Source organism: Odontomachus brunneus, unplaced genomic scaffold, assembly GCF_010583005.1.
Source record: "Odontomachus brunneus isolate Ranch 3 - 2012 unplaced genomic scaffold, Obru_v1 Obru_scaffold_031, whole genome shotgun sequence".
Classification (NCBI taxonomy): Eukaryota; Metazoa; Arthropoda; class Insecta; order Hymenoptera; family Formicidae; genus Odontomachus; species Odontomachus brunneus.
The window spans coordinates 891,521-910,460 of record NW_022639481.1 but is presented as its reverse complement, the minus strand read 5'-3'; the positions used below and the strand labels follow the sequence as shown (position 1 = coordinate 910,460).

The following is an 18,940-nucleotide window of genomic DNA, read 5'->3' as shown; positions in this document are numbered from 1 at the left end:
AATCCACGAATTACGGTTTGAACTGCTTGACCATCCACCTTACTCACCAGATCTAGCCCCAAGCGACTTCTTTTTGTTCCCTCATCTAAAAATTGCGCTCGGAGGACAGAGATTTTCGTCAAATGAAGAGGCAATCACCTTCGTGAACAATTATTTTGCAGAGAAAAACGCCGAGTACTATTTCGACGGGTTACAGAGATGGGAGCATCGCTGGGAGAAGTGTGTAGATTTACAAGGAGACTATGTTGAAAAATAAAAAACAATTTTCAGAAAAAATGACTTGTATCTTTGTTAGGTCGGAAACTTTTCAGACCACCCTCGTATATTAAAAGTATTTAAATATTCGTATTTGAAAACCAAAGTAATAAGAATGTTTAGAGTTAGGTACCAGTGTTATTAGTGTTCAGGCGTTGTACACGGAGAAAATGTAGCAAAAATTACGTGAAAATTACATTCCTCTTTCCAACGTTTTTTTTGTAAAGCTGAGCTATATTGAAGTTGCAATATAAACGAGTATAGAGATAATAAATCTGACGATATACCTGAAGCGCTTGATATAAAAAAAACATTCAGTAATTACAATAATTTTGTAGTAAAAGGTAAAAACGTGCAACATTTTGAAACATATGTAGTAATTCCGATAATTCGGTATATTCGAAGATTAGAAAAATTTTGTTCCAATTTCCACTGAAATATTTTTCCCGTGCATACTTTTATCTTAATTGACATTCTATGCTTCATAAATGCCGTACCTGAATTTACGGCTTTGCTCTCAAAGTTCTGTCGGGAAACTTGGTTCACATCAGGTGCAGTTCTCTTATCTCGTTTATCGAACTGTTCGCCTGCTCTTTCACCCCCAGCGACGTCGACATAGGCCGAGGATGACTTTTGTTTCCCAATAATCGGTAAAAGGAGCACCCGCACGTGCGCAGCCGCGTTTTACCGAGTGTCGATTGTTCACCACTGCGGCGTGCACACGTCAATTCTGATTTCCCCGTTTTTCCGACGTTGATCCTCTACGCGCGATCGAAGGCGATTTATACCGTTCGATCTTACACGGCATGGCTTATACCTATCACCAGTAACGGCAGAACGTGTGACCGGGAGGAAGCGAGGGTGTTAGACATCCTGTGACAATAGAGCCGGCCCGCAGGTATTGGATTATTCAATGTCGACGTTATGGGAAAGCAACGGACGAGCCCGTATCCACAACCCTCGTCGATCGACCTTCCTTGGATCGCGTGCGCGCGCGCACCATATTGCCTGATTACTGTCGCGACCGCTCAAATACGTGCTGTCTGGCTCAGAGAGACGTCGGCCAGTATTTAAGCAGCCCACGGGACGATTTTGGAGGAGGGCGACCGGGCAATCAGGCGCGCTAATGCCAATCAATTATGTGCCGGTAGCCGCCGTGCCCTACGGCCCTCCTGCGGTGTCCTTGATGCCGCCGGCGTTCGCTGGGTGGTCCTTTATCAACAAGGCGACATCCGGTGGTGGGCTTCGCGTATTAGTTATCGATTCCAGCCCGGTTACACGATCGGCAGATCGATAGCAGCAGCAGCATCAGTGTGCCACGTCGACGCCTCGGTGCCGCCAATGTACGAAGCCGCCGCTGCTGCGCGTTCACCTGCTGCGTCGTGATCTCTGCGAGTGACACGTTCACGCACGAGACGCTGGCCGGAAGATGGAAAGATCAACTGTGTCGTCTGCTGGTTATCCTGCCGGCGGCGGCGATATTTAATTGGCAGCTCCGAATCGATCCTGGCGCGCGCGAGTCGAATCTATGATTTCAGCAAATAAATAGTCGCTGATTGATGAAAATCACAATTTGATCGCTATCGATCGCGCGGCGTAACTAGGTGTTTGGTGTTAAAGCTCCATCCGGCTCAGTTTCATGTCACGATGATAGGGGAGCGCAGATCAACCGTGGCATCTCGGGTTTCCACGGTGACGTGTTCAATCGAAAATTTTCAATACAATCGATTTCTGCCCGACGCGCGTGCTTTATAATGATAATAAATAGTCGGCGAGGTTGGCGCGCGGAATTGTTCGTCAATTAAAATTGACCATCTGCCGGGCGCGTTTAACAGTAAACTCGCTCGCGATTTATATCATGCACAACGGACAAGCCAGATTTAATTCGCCGATTGTCCTTTCAACATTCTGCCGCCGGTGAGGCCAGCGCAATTCCACGAGTGTCAACCTCGTTAGAATATATAATGAGAAACAGAAACAAAAATTTCACACGGGCGTCTAACAGGAAATTCTGTCACGTTTGTCATGCGTTTGTCAGAAATTTAACTTTCGCTCATCCTCTCGCTTTTTCATTTACCAGGGAGGGCACGAAGTGAAGTTTCACAAAGGTCTTCATTGGCATCGGAAGTGATTCGCCGAAGATAAAAATGCAGAACTTCGCACCGTCGATTCTGTCAACGGTGGAGTTTCGTGTTCTTTAAAACGATAAAATATTGACGGAGGAAAAGTTGATGATTTCAGCGGATGCGTGAGCTCTTCTGAGACCTCCTGAAAAATGTTTATCGTTTCGATACCTTACGACTGACCTTTACTCACACCTTCCGCGCGAAATCCTGACATATCGACGTTACCGCGCCCGCTCGCGCGCGTTTCATATCGCAGCTTGGACAAATATTGCCCCCATTGTATTCCCGATATTTACACTCGCATAAATCGCGTGCTCTATCGTTCGAATCTGTCGCGAAACGGAACGCCCGCTCGCGCTTTCTCTCTCTCTCTCTCTCTCTCTCTCTCTCTCTCTCTGCCGGCGCGAATAGTTCGGCATCGCATTAATTAGCGCGCCGGCGATCGCCGCGCGTCCGAGTAGAATTTATCGATTGGTGATCCATGACCCTGTGATCGGCGCGTGTCATTTAATTAACGATCCGATGGGATATTTAAGCGCCGCCGCCGGTAATCCAGCGAAGCGAAGCAACGTTTATGGATTTCCCCGGGCACATCGCGTCGTGATCAACCGGCCGAACGAGTTGTATCATTATTTAGGAGCGCGGCCGTTCGTGCTGGGCACCTCGTAAAGCTGGATATTGCATTTTATGAACAGCGGCGTGCCCCGCGAAACGAAACGCGGGAAGCACGCCGATCGCGCGCGCGCGCGCGCGGCGTTTTCATAACGGAAACAAAAACGCCGCGAAAAAATACTCAAAACCGCCGTGAAAAACGCCGACCGATATCGTCGCCGAATTCCACTTTGGGCGCCCACTGTGTGTTCCCCTGTCACCCTGTAACGCCCTGTCATTTGGCTTAATGTCGTTCATACTGCGTGTGCCGTCGCGCTTAAATCGTCGATTTATTTTATTTGCCGTCGGATGCAATCGATTTCCGGTTGGCGTCCGCTATCGTCGCTTTCGATCCTCTTGCTGGTCAACCGTGTTAGACGATTATAGCAGTTACCTCTCTACCTGTTGGACTGCGTGTAGCTCCTGGGGCGCACATACGCTGTGCGGCATATGCAGTTCGATCGAATCGTGCCAATTTCCTTATTTGGCACCAACTTACGTTTCAGTGCATTTGGCTGCTCATTGATATTGACATGAGCGGTGATGCAACTTACGATAGGTCAGTTCCCATCATGATTTCATACTTTTTCATTTCTCTTAGATGAAAGAAGCATCATTGTCGTGATTTACGAAAATAGGTCAGCTTTCGTGAAGATGAGATATTTTATACTATGTATGTATTTCGCAAAAGAGAGATGAAAGAAACGTCACTGTCGCAATTTTTACTATTTCCTTAGTATACTTCCCAATTTCCTTATTCGGCACCAATTTACGTTCCAGTATTCAACTGACATTTCCACCAGGACACTGTGATACAACTTGCAATAGGTTAGTTCCCATGAAAATTGGATTTTTTTCCATTTTTCATTTTCTCATTAACAAAGGATGAAAGAAGCATTAGTAACGTGACGGAACCTTCTGTAACCATTCTTCGGAGGTAGCATGGATAATCCGTGATGATACTCTCAGGATTTTATTAGTATCGACCCCCTTATTCGTTAAGTATCTTAGCCTCAGTATTGGAGATAAGTCTTGGGAGGATGACTTCTCGAAAGAATCGACACCATCACTTTCACTCAACCCCAATCCTTTTCACGGGAGTTGGGGAGAAGAGAGAGAAGGAGAGACCGTGCAGATCTGTCTGCACGGTAGTATGCAGTTCAGTAAAATATTTAATTGTAGGGGATGGTAGTATCAGACCAAGTATCACGTACGAGGAATTCGGGTAGGAATTCGTGCCGCGCGTATGATTTGGTTAAGGGTTATTTTTTAAATCGCGGAATTCGTAGCGCGAGGTCAGTTATGTGGTTCTCTCACGAGAAGATCGATCGACATCCAGGTCACTCGTGGTCCTTGATCTGCTAGCTTGAGTTTTTTGTTTGTTAAATATAGTTAGTTAGCGAGCGAATATACGCTCGGACTAAGTTAATCATCGGAGTTTCGAGTTCAGCCTCGTTTTAGCCCTACACGAGACCATCACGTTGCGGTCAATTGCCGGCCAATTGGTCCCAAAGTTTCGTGTGCAATTTTGGTTGATGTTCTGTTTCCTTTGGTTTCTCCTTTACACTTCTTTCTTGATGTCGAACGGATTGTTTCATTTACAAGTAAGTATCTTACGAATCGCACGCGGACTCATGAATGTAGCTTCTAATGCGTCCAGTCTGATGTGTAAATCTATCATCTATAGAGCCATTCTTCTATAATACCTCTATAGAGCCATTGTGCCCTGATACAACTGCGCCGCTAAATCCGACAATACAATACCAGATCCACTCTCCCCCGCGAGCGCGGCGCGCTTTAACAATTTCAACGCATTTACATACGTAACCTGACCTAACACCCTCATTGTTCTCTTTAAACGTCGCTTCTTCCGAGACATGCGTCTCGGTATCAGCACGAGGCAGCCCATTTTATTCCGTCCCAAGCGTGTTTTACAATTTGAACACACTGTATCGATTGTTCCGCGATCGGTGCGCGTGTGAGCGTGTAAGCGCGGTGTGTTTCGGAGGTTTCCACGCCGGAAGGAAACGAAATGCGACATCTTGCCCGGCCGGGCGATTTGTAGAAGAGGCGTGACGCAAATACGAGTCACGGCCGCCGAGGCGGACCGATAAATCCAGCGCAAGTTCACATATTGAATCGGCGACGCCGCCGGAAGTAACGCCCGGAAAGTCCGAGCATAGGTGGATGGCGGAATGTCGTCTTTCCTAATCTCGTATATATACGGCCCGCAATAAAGTGTCAATCTCGCGAGAGATACGCTCGTGATGGCCGATCCTGACTGGCGCCGCGGTGACACGGACTATGCGTTTCCCCGAATCGTGATTCACGGCACGACGACTGACACGGGGGGAGGGAGGTCGGAGATTACATGAAATTGAGGCTGCAACACGGCGATATAAAACTCATGATCGCTTCCTCCGCTTTGGGTTCCTGAGGGTTGCTTGCCGTGAGCGCAGCTTCCCCCAGTCTTCTGTGTAAACAGTGGACCATCGTTTCACACAATTTCCGTTAATTTCTCAGTTGATAATATTTAATTTCGTATATAATATTAACAAACCAATGAGAAATTAGCTGGGTATACCATTTTGTTGCAGAGAGACGTTATTAAAAAATAATACATGTGAAAGGGAAGCACTATGATATCCGCGCAAAAGTTGAAGTATTCAAGGTGACTTTATGCGGGGCACTTTATGCAAGAGAGGCGGGATCCTCCTTAAAGAGCGCAATTAACTTGTCATCCGTAATGACTTCCTTTCGCAATTTAGCGATCGCTCGTGCTGGAAAAGAGGCCGTTTCGAGAGAAATAAATAATGAGAATATATCGAGTGCGAAGAGCGTTCAAATTCCACGTCAAAGTGCATCGATGGCGTCGATTAATTTTGTCGTGCCGTGTCTGCCCGCTTGCGATAAACGAATTTTCATGGAATTTCGGTATCCGACACTTTTGGAGGAGCAGCAACGAGCTATTATGTATAATTTTCATGAAAATCGAGCAGACGTTGGGAACGATCGCTTTATTTCGCAGTCTAGATATAAATTTGTTCTCAATCACGCTGCAATTTCTGTTTACTCAGTTCTTATGCCTTCTGTTCGGCTCTTTGATCGAGACGTATTTAACTGTTACGTTTTTAGCGAAATTGAACGGCTTTTAGTGGGTTGGGTAGGCAAACAATAATAACGATGACATGAATTCATTACAAATATTGGTAAAACGCGCATCGCGAGAAAAGTCTCATATAATAACAATTCTGCATTGCATATAAAAGCGCTAATTGTCAAATTATTCATGAGAGATAGACGACAACATCAAAGCAGAAGACTCATTAAATAATGGCAGATCGTCACGCGCACCGGCAAATTATTCATCACCGTCATATACAAGAGAAAAGAATATTTTTGTATGCTTTCTATTTATTATACATGCGGGCTGTGCATAATCTTCTTTTGAAAACTGAAGCGCGCGTTACCGCATGCTATTGATCTCTGAATCTTTTTCAAGTACGTGCAACTGTTGTTTGGAAGTACGCACAACTGCATCACCCTAGTAATCTTTGTGTGACGCCACCAATGTGTATGGTGGATATGGTCCAGTTATCTCGGTACGACAACTACGTCAGTGTAGTTGCGCGTCATCCAGCTGTGGCAACCAGAGATTCGGTTGGACTGACATTCACCATAGATACGCTTTGCGAGTAACCAGATATCGTCACTGTAACTCAGCAATGTTACTGTGGTTGCAGCGACCACATAATTAGTCGTTCCGCGTACTTTACTATTGAATCTGGTCGGCGCAACGAGATATCACTTGTGGGCCAACTCTGCTGTTTTTTTTTCCGTGTACGATTCACGTTTAAATACGCGCCGCATAATACGGCTCTTTGTGCACGTGCAAATTGCACACTCACCATTTCGCATTGATGTCCAGCGACGTCGGGCCGTCCACCGACGAATCCCACCACACTCGCGTCGTTCCGCTTTCCTCTTGCTCCCCTTGCGGCGTCCAGTCATCGTCCGACGTCGATCGCTTTTTATTCACTTTACCGCATCGCACTCGCGGTCATTTCGACGGCGCTTAACGGTTCAACGAAAGGCGTGCGACGGATTCCAGTGCGTCGGGAGTACACACTCGCGAGTCGCGAGTGCCGTGCAAAAGAATCGCAAGCCGACCACTACGGTGCACTTTCGACAAGATCAGGAGAGAAGAATAAAATGACCCACTTCTCGCGGCGGATCGTGTTCTCTCACAAGCGATATGTTCTCTTTTTAAAGGATTTTGATTTCTAAAAGATGGAATGTCATTGTCCAATTTAGCGGTAGCTTCAAGCGAAGTGACGTTATAACTTGTCACACGTGGAAAATTTAGAAAACCGAGTACCTGCATTAATCACGAAATTTATAGTGCGAGGGAAAATAAAAATTTAGAGCTTCGCTGCATAGCACGATACTAACATGCATTTTACATAACTACTTACTCAAGATATTGCACAGAATAATTTAGTACAGCGTACAGTAATTTTGTATGAAATATAAATGCTGAAGAAATGAAGAGGTTAAGAATAGCTACAAAAAATTAAAAGATCAAAGAAATAATGTTCCAAGAGAAAATGTTAAAAGTGAATACATTTAAAAAAAAAAAAAAGAGCTTTTTAATCGTTTAGATGTTTATTACATTAAGAGAGAGTAAAAAATAGCAAATATTTATTCGGCAATTATCAATAATACATTTAGTTACCCTGGTAGAAATTTCACGCAGTTTGTAAGCAGTTACTGGACAGTTATATTAACATTTGCCCAGTAACTAACGAATAAAACTGTTCCCAATCAAAATGTAACGCTTTGTCTGCAGTTACTGTGCACAAAAAATGCGCAATATCTGAACTCATTTATTGACCGAGAACTGAGCAATAATTGGACAAAGAAACTATTCATTCAATTAATAAACAAATTTATTGTTCATAAAATGGACAGTTTTGCGCTAGTAATAATGGATATTATGTGCATGCTTGCTTATTGTACAATTTTAATTTTTAATAAAAGTCAGTACAGTCGTAGACATAATGTCTGATTTTTTGTAATAAGTTTCAGAATATAACCGAATAGACCAATATAAGAAACGTATTTCTTACTATATTTTGTACTATTCTCTCATTGGATAATTTTTAGGTTACGTTGCCAACAAAAAGTTGGACAATCTTTATGTCCACAATTGTACAAGAAATCTAAGATGCTTTCTAAGATAGTCTAATGCGTTTTTGTCACAATACAATTCTATATCATTAATATATAGCCCATTTGTCGTTTGTTCACTTTCAATTCTAACCTTACTTGTCACTTCTGCTATAGCGTGTTGTTTTGTTAAATTCCAGATTTCCTCCAACTTCCTTGCTTTATATGTTGCTACGCGTTCACTTATTCTTTACATCGTCTCTATACAATATAATTTTTATCATGCACATGTGTATGCGATATAAAACTTAATAAAACTATGTTTAGTTCCTTTCCAATTTTTGCGCAGTTTCGATACAACTATAACAATAATACTAGACAGTAATTGATTAGATATCTAGTAAAACTGCATAGATTTCTACTAGGGTAAATCTGAGTTGTTTTATTTAAGTAGAATAAACAGTTGCTTTCGTGAAAATATAAGGTTTTCTTAAGATTTGGGAAAAATACATATTTTATATTTAAAAAATACTCTACATATTAGTCTGAATAAGTATGTTATTAGTATCCACCGCGAACAAATATTTCTCAGATACTTTTTCTCCGAGTATGTATAATAGATGAAATGAGAATTTGGAGATTCCCCGATTATTGTGTTTTAGCGAGCAAATCCGACATATTGTCCTCGGATCTTTTAAATGGATATGAAATATGAACATGGTGGCGAGTTTCGAAGCAATTTGCTCGCGCATTTCTGAGTGAGTAGCAGTTGGATTAAATCTGAGGTCGAGTGGGCATTAAATTAGCCGTCGAAAATTAACGGTACGCCATTTAAGTATATTTTAATTAATCCGAGCACACACACACGCACACAGAAAAGCCGCTTGCTCGCGCGAGCGCGCGCGCAGTCCCGCATATTTTTTCGCTAACCCAAAGTTAACGTAATTGGCCGAAACTTAAAGCGCCGTTCAATTATTCCCGTCGGATAATACAGCGCAGCTTTGCAATACCCTCCCGTTCGTGGTCAGATATAAAATTAAGCGACCGGATAAATAAAAAGGTTTTACTGACACGTGTTAGAGCGACGAGGGACATCGAAGCCGCCATTCTTTATCCCGGCAAGATCACGGCGGCGCTGTAGAAATCTGCGAGAAAATTCGTGATAAATCTCTCGGGAGACGCGACTCGCCATATTTCCCCGGTTTTGCATCGTGTCCGCTTTTTGCGTGACACGCGCGGCTTCTGATAGCATTAATCCCCGGCGATAAATTAGAACGACAATGCCACGATTGCGCGAGCGGGTATCGGCGGACATTTCTTCCTTAGCGTCTCGGACCGACGCGAGAAGTATCTTGAATTTCGCGATGGAAATGCGAATTTTTGCCGTGAGCATTCACGGCTCAATTTCCTCCTCTGAACGCGAGGTAATGGCGTTGTAAAGAGCGACAATAAACTTACCCCTGTCGCCGTCCTTGCTGCCATCTTTCTTCTGCCCCCGCACCGCCCCCATGTCTTCTCTCCATCTTACCGGCGAAAGTCCTCCCGTCCCGGCTAACTGGGAACAGTTTCAAGGGTCAAGAAGAATAGAACTTAGTGAGAGGAATGCGGAATCAGCATCGTCGTGGAGGAGAGGGTGAATGCTGAGGGTATGCCGAGTGGGCCAGGCTTTTCCGATCGCTCAAGCCGGCCAATCGGCGATTCCGTCCGGCCGCTGGTATTTATTCGGTGCGCCTTTCCAAGGGAAACCCGCCGCTAACCGCTATCTCAACTCTCTCAACCCCCGCCAACACCCCTTTTCCGCAATCCTTGTGTTTCTCACGGCCGAAAGAGGCGCGAGAGACTCGTCTATGTGTGCAAATACCCGAGTCCTATGTGTGTAAGCGCACCTACACCCGCGCGAGACGTCGTCGCATCAGCGATCAGCTTTCGGGGTGATTCAGCAAAGATTGCTAACTCTCGACATCATGACTAAAGCACTTCAGTTCTTAGACGAGAATAACTATGTAAATATGAAAACAAGTAATTTATTTTTTGCCGTTGGAAAGAGCACACGGGATGTCATTTACTTTATTTTTATGGACAACCTTGACGTTGACCAATGAGTCTATTGACCTCCTTAAGTATACGTAAAAATTTTGTGGTTTCGTGACAAAATATTAAATTCCTTTTAATTTACTTAAGCAATTGTATTTTTTTTAATTCATAGCAAATATAAATTAGATATATCTTGTATTCCGTTTTCCAAAATTCCTCCAAGAAAATAGCAATATAGAGTAAAAAAATCTAGATGTACTTCTTAAAAAAAAACATTGTTTTTATTATTTTAATTATTTTAAATCACCACCATTTCGAGTTTGTTAAAAAAGCAAGAAAGGAAAATGAAAAACCGTTCATTAAAATAGAATCCAAATCTGATTCATCAAAATCCTTTAGTTTCTTTTAGATCTTTATACACACATACACATACACATACAAATTGGACTCGAACAATTTTCGCCAATAGCAAAGAGTACAGCGAAGTTTCCAGCTCGCGCAATCCTTTCCGTTTTAACAAGTGCTCCTTCTGACGGAGTAACGACTCTTCGCCGTCCGATCACTCGATTCCTGAAAGCTCTTTCACACACGGTCCATCCTGCAAACCTCCGCATCGAGGAACTCGTTATTAATTAGAACGCGAGCCACTATCGGTCCTCAAACACAGACACCGGTGTTCCCCATCTATATGGCCTTCCCTCGTACCTTCCTCTCGTCCTTTCTGTCCCTTTCTCCCTCTCTATATTCCACCCTTCCCCAGCGATATCCATCTCACTCTCCGCGCGGAAGTGGATAGTGCATCAGCAATGCTAAGCAAACTGCGGCTGGAACGACGGATCAAGAGACGATCGTGTACGTGTTCGTTTGCCAGCGTCGTTGTGCATGTGCGTACGTGTGTCAATACTCGCGCGAGTGTATTCGCACAACGTGGTAGGTAGATAGGTGGGACACGGTATGTGGGATTGGCACTTTTGCGTTTGTGTGAACGATGGATACGTGATATCGTGGTCCACCAGGCTTCAAGACGAAACGTCGATGTTTCCAAGGAAGAACGTTTTTTGGGAAGGGGAGGGAGAATTCAGCCTTATCATTCTGAAGATATCCTATATTCTCTTTATTGCCGTTGGCGGTTGGCAAAATTATCGTTGCGGGTGGCCAAGTCGTAAATCCAGCCAAGTCGTGAACCCCGCTTTGGCGCGGTGATTGGTGGAGTCAAATGAAAAAACGAAGTTACACGCTACTCCGCAGCATTGAAATTCACGAATTTGACGGGAAACACGGCGACGACACACTCGGCAGCCAGATTCGTCGGTCATTCGAGTCGGAAAAGCGAACGAGGCAAAATCCCCGGGAAAATTTCCAGCTCCGTCTGGACGCTTGCAATTTTAATGCGGTCTCATTTTCGTCGTACCCAATTAAGGCGTAATTGAATTGCCAAGGAAAATTAATTCGTCGGTTATGTCCTGGCGGTGGAGTCTTCCGAGGTCACCGGTCCTAATAATACTTTCCGCAATTATGCACGTCTGTGGACTTAGAGCCCGGGGCTTCTCGATTTTTGTATTTTTATCAATTCAATTGCGCCGTCGCATCGGTGCGACGTTTTATATCGATTCGTGCCGCTACCATTTTCGTGGGACGATAGTTTAAAACAGTAAACCTCTATTTTGGACTTTAGAGATATTCGACGATATCAATGAAGATGAAGGACCAATGAGCATAATTTTTGACACTTGACATAGAGTGATGATTTATATGCGGCATCTTTTTTGCTTCTTGACTCAGTCAATACTTCCTCACAATTCCGTTTTTATCTGCGATATCGAAGGAATAGAAATAACGAAAATAGAAGATCGATTAGATCATGAGATCGATTTCGGCCGGCGAATATTTAGATCTGCAAGATATTCTCTCTTGGTAATTATTATTTCCGAGTGTTCAAAATTACACGCGAACGTCTTCGAATCGTCTTTAGATCTTCCTCTATATTATTTAATTATTTAAGGCACTGCTTGGGATTCTAATCTCGACAAAATTATTACAGTTTACCTCGAGTGGTTGCAATTCACGAGTGACGGCTCCAAAAGAAACGCAATACCTTCTCAAAATAAGTTTCACCTTAAGCTCATTCACCGAGCGCCGAGATTTCAGTTAAAGGCGAGATAAATTGACTGGTGGGTCGGCAGGAGGAGGAGGAGGAGGAGGAGGAGAAGAGTTAATAAGTGAATATTGCGACCTTCGTAGTAATAATTTTGCGCTGAATACAAACGAAACTCGTTTCTACTTTCCAGTGGCCGTAAGTTCCCCTTTAAAGGTACCTTCGGTCTATTCCGGGTAGCACCGTAAATACGCGGACAGACGACTTTAAGAACGATATCGTAACGTTTCCACTCGCTTGCGCGGAAGCGTTGTCGGGTTGGCTAACACTGCTGGCTGGCTCCCCCCTCGGTTCCCTCAGCCACGTTCACCCACCCTCCTCGTACGAGATGAGAGATATACCTCCTAATGTGCTTTCCATTAAGGCCGGCGTCGCAAGGACGTAACGGCGGATACACGGCGGATGATCGCATCATCACAGGATAATGGTTACAACTACGAGCAGTACGTACAGTAAAAGCCGCTGTGTCCTTCCTCGCAGTCACGCCAACGTAAAACTGTGCGCGCGCGCGCGCTCGTTTTATCTGCCGTTACACATTTTGATTTCGCTCACTATTTTCGCACGGGAACAACACACGCGCGCGCGCCTTTTTTTAGTGCCGCGCGAGGATGAATAGATATAAACGTTAATATCGCGCCACGAGAACGCGAACACGCGGAAGGAGACGACAGTAATGTGGGCTTCACCATGCCGGGTAATGGATTTTCTCTCGCAGCGAACCGTAAGACAATGATCGAGTGTACACCTCGCTTGACTCGGAGAAACTGAAGTGCGACGACATTTTTGTGTGTGCGTGTGTGTGCGCGCGCGCGTCAGTTCCGTTTCGAATTTCCTCGGCTGTTTGCGCAGCTGATTGTCCAACTCCGGTAAATTTCGAGATAAGAGGCAAAATCTGAATTTCAGTCGCGCGACAGCGTCGAAAACTCTAATGAAAGTTCCGTCGCGCAAACACGCGCAGTTTGTACAACAGCTGCGACAACCCAGAAGCAAATCGTGGCCGTGTCCCAGTGACTCATTTTAAGTCGATTTCAGAGGATCGCAACATTTACGAGTGCGCCACCCCGGTGGCGGCCGTACATCTCTCGCCGTTTCACCCTCCTTCCAGTCGTCTCTCACCACCCCTTGGCGCAATTTGAGTTTGAACGCTGGCAGTACCGAACGTTTTACTCGCTGCGCTCATTTGAGCGTGTTTACGACTCCGTTATTTTCCGCCGCTCCACTTTCGGGGCCGGGCTGCGTTTTCCTTTCGCGCATCGAACGGAAACGCCAGGAAATGTGTCATCGCGAGTATTTTCGCGTCGACTCTGCGCGCTATTAGACGGCTTTTCACGTTCGCTGAATCGATAAGCTCGCAACGAAACACGTTCGTCGCGTGTTTGATACTTGTGAGGAAGATATTTTCTTGAATGAGAAAATGAATCCCTGAATGATTCCTGCCGCGAATGAGTCCGCGCCGCGCTGAAATGTCTCGCGACCTAATCGCGTCGCATTCACAGCTGAATCACCCTGCTGATGCCGAAGCTTTGATAAAACTTCTGGGAGAACTGATTTTACAAAAGTGTCGGGCAGAGGAGGAGAGAAATGCCGGAAGTCCTCGCGCACAATCACCTAAATTACAAGGAGGGCCGGTTGGATCGCGGAATTATCGGCAATTAGGATTTGCATACACATGGAAGTGCAATCGCGCTCGTCCCCTAGTTAAAATCACGTTACTGCTCCTGAAGTTATAACGACGATATATCACCGAGGGCTTTGTACCGCGAAGACGCATCATTGCGGGCGAGTGCCCGAATTCGCGTGCTTAATGCGGCTGTACGCCGGAACGTTGCCCGCAATAATGGCGCGCCGAGGCTTTTCGACATTAATCCCGCTTTAATGCGGCGATGTTTTTGTCAATTCACTTCTGGGATCACTGCAACTCGCCGTGAAATCTGCACTTAGGAGAACTGACGAGTACTCCCTGCCAGTGGCAGGATGGATCGGGATGAGTCGGGCTGTTTGCGATGCACTTTCTCCGCGAGTTGCTTTCTTCGCCTCCTCGTGTGACCGCGATTTGTTACTATAGCTCGCCACGACCTCGCATTTGCGCTCTAGCCAGGAATTGTTATTTTACTGCCGGCATAAAGATTAGGCGAAATTAGCCGGGATGATTTAGGAAAGGGCCATGAGATCTCTTCCATCTCGCGCTGAGCTCTCTCAGCTCTCTACAGCTGCGAGTGGATAGAGATATCCTGCATTTAATCTTGCTCTAATCCTTGGTTCCTCGATAAATGTACAGTCGGGATTAATGCTCGCGAAAATATCGCCGCGATTACACCTGTATTATGGTGGCTCGTAAACAAAAGTACGGCGCTCAATACGTTGCTGAGGAGGGTCGGACGCGGGGATCGCGCTGGTTTCACGTTCGCGTGTAAACAGCGACAGTTATTCTCGACGGTGAGTGTAGAAATAAAAAGGAGAGAAGAAGAAGAAGGACGGCGTGAGCGGCACATAACAGGAGCACAGAGCGAAAGGGAACGAACTTCGGATCGGCACATAGGTGCTATGTGGCGCGTGTAGATCCGCCGAAACGCGTGGAACGAAGGAACGCTGGAAGATACGAGAGCGTTGGCGAGATATCCTCAGCGCGCGCGAAACACACGGAGGGGGAGGATGTGAAACCTCGTACATCACGCGTTATCGTTTGTTTCGTATAGAAGGCCAGCGAGCCGCGAATCAAAAGCCGGTTAGGTTCGATTCACGCTGCCGTGTACACAGCGGGAGAGCCCGTCTGCAGCTCTGATCACAATAGATCCGTCCTCTTTAGTCGCACTTCTTACATTAGTGAGTCGCGGGAGAGCCGGTTGGCTCCGTAGTTAACTCAATATTTGCCTTTAGTCGGGACAAAAGGCATCTATCTCTTGCTTGCCAATAATTTCTCCCAAGGCGTTTCTTTATTATCTCCGACGGAGAATCGTCGACGATGCAAATCGAGGGCGTCCCTGCGGAGGCAGAATGAAAAAGGACGAGGTGTCGCCGTTCCTTCCTGCTTGATAACCTTCCTTCCTTCTCGAGTCTCGTTCGCGCTTTCCGAACTTTTCCCGACCCCGTCGATCGACCTCTCTTCTCGCTCCCACCGCACCGCGAATGCCGTTAGACATTCGCTCTCCCGGCCGTTTAATATTTCTCCCTTTTCGCCTGATTCCACATTGGTACCCTCGCCATAGATTGCGCGACGTCGCTCCCTTCTCCGCCCTTTTCGCTCGATTTCACGGTTGCTGCGACGAAGAAAATCGGCGTCGCAGAGCGCGCCGATAAGGCGTCGACGATTGTGATGTCTGCGGGGCATTGAAACGTACCGAAAGCAAAAGGAGCAAGCAATGATACTCGGATTTCGAGATTCCAGGACATTGGCTCGCCGAAACCTCCGCCACTCTCGCGCCCTCGTCCACCCTTTGTTTCGCCCTGATTATCGATTTCTTTTCGGTTTCATAATTCCCGGTATTTCGAAGCAACGAGGCGATCCTCCTCCATGTGACTTCATTTTGCGAGCCGCGAATATCTCGAGTTTGGAATGTTCAGCGGCCGGAAAACCACTCGCAACTCCCTCTAAACGGCCGAGGTATTAGAGGGCTGAGATCCTCGAGAGAGAGGCAGGCCGCCTTCTCGGAGAGACCCCCGATAAAACAGGCGCGCCTGCGTTCGTGTGTGACGACATTTTTGTTTTCATATAAAATACTAGTTGAACTAGCTCGACGGTCGTCGCGTGGAGTTTTTTAATCTGCCGGATAAACTTTCCGATCTGACGTCGTTCGTCGACCGAGAGAGCGACTTCGTCAGAACTTTCAGTCTCTCCTCGTACATGGGATGTATCTCCTTACGTCGCTACTTACGCCAACTTTTCCTACGGGCGGGGGGGCTTTAGCGGACGGAGAGGAGCCAAGGACGAAGTTTGATCCTTCGCCAAGAGAAAGGGGCAGGAAGTCGTTTAAGATTAATGTGCTCTTCTTAGGTTGCTCCTCTACGACTTCAACGCGATTGCGATCCTACTAACAAGGGAACGAACTGGGAAGTTCTGATTTTAATGAAACTTTGCAAATATGTAGAATTGCTCGTCAGAGGGAAAAGATGCGCTAAGGTGACAAGTTGCATTATGTAACATTGCACAGCGATTTTTTAACTTTGTCATTTACACACGAAAGGTCATCTCACTCTCTTAAAGTGAATCAGTGAATAGTCACTGATATCAGTTATAAGTATAGCACTGAGTGCAGCAGTTTCAATGCTGTACCTATAGCTGCAAATCAGTATATATTTACTGCTTTCAATGATGTTTCACCGACTCACTTTAAGAGAGCACGTCTTCTTTATCGATAGGTAAGATTTTAAATGAACGGAAGTTTCTTGAATGAAACCCTCTATGTTTAAGAATGCTGTTAATTTGTGTTTCTCCAATTTCTTTGCGCAGAGACATTGATACACTCATTCAATAAATGTCGGAAGTTCAGTTTTTCTTTCTCCTTTCTTCGCGATCCGATCGCGGTTTTTCTTATTTTTGTATAGCGATAGCCCCTCAATCCACGAGTGTCAGCGTCCGAGACGGGAGAATGTTGCTCATGTATGTCACGAACGCGGGGTGAACGTCAAGACACTGCACAATAATGTAATTGTAGCCGAACGTCACGTTCCACTTGACATCGCGCTACAGAAATAAAGCGGAGAAATGGACGACCGCGACACTACCTTTCTCCATGAAATTGGATCCCAACTCTTCCAGTTATAACTCCTCCTTTTGTCTCATCGATCGTCGGAGTGTCTTCACACGATCATTAGCAATACTTCACACACGGGGTGATTAATGGTAGCCATTACTTTTCTCCCCGCTCATTTTTCCATTCAATTATCTATCTTTCCTTCGCGGAGCCGTGAAACTTGGAGTTTTCTTTGGAACCTGGGATATCTGGAATTTTCAACTCTTCCATTCCGAAAAAAAATCTCGCCTGTTTCTTTCTCCTTGAAAATCCACATCGTGTCCATTCCCCCGGGCATCCTGGCGCTCGGGATTTTCCTTTTGTCCTGGATTGAAGATTGAATATTCATATAAAAGATATACTACGTGTACTTGCAGAACGGACGGGCCAGCAGCGAGAGCAGCGAGGACGGGGCCGGAAGCAGTGCGAGCACCTCGCGAGGAGCCGGCAGCGGATTTGGCCTGGCCGGTGGATGCACCGGCGGATGGCGCAGTGTCTTTGGTGCAGTTTCAGGACGAGAACTCAGATTGTACGAATGCGCACCTTGGAGTCCAGAAGCCTGGGCTTCCCCGAGTATTACTTGCCCGCTTATCGCGACACGGTGAGTGTCACAGTGATTATGACCTCGAGAACATTACACTTCTTTCTGAAAAATTCTTTACCCGTGATGCCTTAAAATCGTACCTTTTAAGATAATATTTACATATTTACGATTTTAGGTTTAAAAAGTTATGAGTGCTGTGAACACATAGACGACTCATGTCCTTCTACGTGTTACAGCGACAATAATAAATATGATTTCATTTGTCTCGGTTCATTGTTTCTCGATTTTTCAAGAAATTATTTCATTCACTGATTGTCTTACAAGCTCAAAGTATTTCGTCCTCAACGATCGTTATTTAGCTCTGAAGTATTTCGCGCTCAAAGTGTTGATCGTCAGTTGAGCTTAAAAGTTCATCAGGGTGACATATGGCCAAATGAAATGGGTCTCAAATCATCTTAAGGTGAACTAAAGATGACCAAATGTCAGATCGAGCTGTGAATACTGCGGCCTTGGCTGTACTTTTAACCTTATTTCTGGCCGATGTGCTCGTCCACTTATGAACTTAAGTCACGAAACAACTCGCCGCCGGCGTCATTAACGGGACAATTCACGTATCGCGCAGATCCCGTATCGACTACGGCGGTCAGAGGGGGTGCGGGAACGTGCTTACGAGCGAAACGAGCCACGTATTGCGCTGCCAACGCGGGCTACGGCCGCGTCACGTCGTAGCACGTACGTCTCGTCGATTTTGCGCTAGCACGGCGTGAGACTGCCACCGTACGTGTTGCCGGGAAATTAAGCGTAAAAAATTCACCGACGTCGCGCGCTCACGGGAGAAACATGACGAGTTCTTTCTGGCGGGATGCGATGCAACAACCTTAAGTACAGGGCTTCGCTATTGCCACTGATAACGCCGGCCGTATTATTCTACGATCCTACAATCTTCCAGCATTCAGTCCTTTGAGCCTACCGTTGGCTTTGATCTTTTATTGATTGCGTTTCTGATTCTGAACTCGTGACAGGAAGATTTTGTTAACAGACTCTGAACTTGTGTGAGACAGATTTTATTAATATTTTCTCTAATCCGTGATTCATTATGACAAGTTATTTTGCCTCTCTGCGACAAGTCTGTTATTAATTATTTATTATGGGAATTTTTCTCTCTCTCGTCCTCCAACAAGAAGATGGGATGAGGCAAACAGTTCTTGAGAGACTGTAACATTCACGTGAAACTCGTCCTTTATCCTCTCCCTCTTCTTCTCTCTCTTTCTCTCTA

At 45.6% G+C, this 18,940-nt stretch overlaps 1 protein-coding gene across 3 annotated transcripts in view; it reads left to right on the top strand.

The window, feature by feature from the left end:
- Positions 1–18,940, top strand: part of LOC116843307 (beta-1-syntrophin) — a 277,140-nt gene that overhangs the window by 234,308 nt on the left and 23,892 nt on the right. For all 3 annotated transcript variants that reach the window (XM_032813643.1, XM_032813642.1, XM_032813641.1), the window contains one exon: positions 17,498–17,721. In XM_032813643.1, the coding sequence (XP_032669534.1) occupies positions 17,498–17,721 (224 nt within the window). The remainder of the gene's footprint in view (positions 1–17,497; positions 17,722–18,940) is intronic.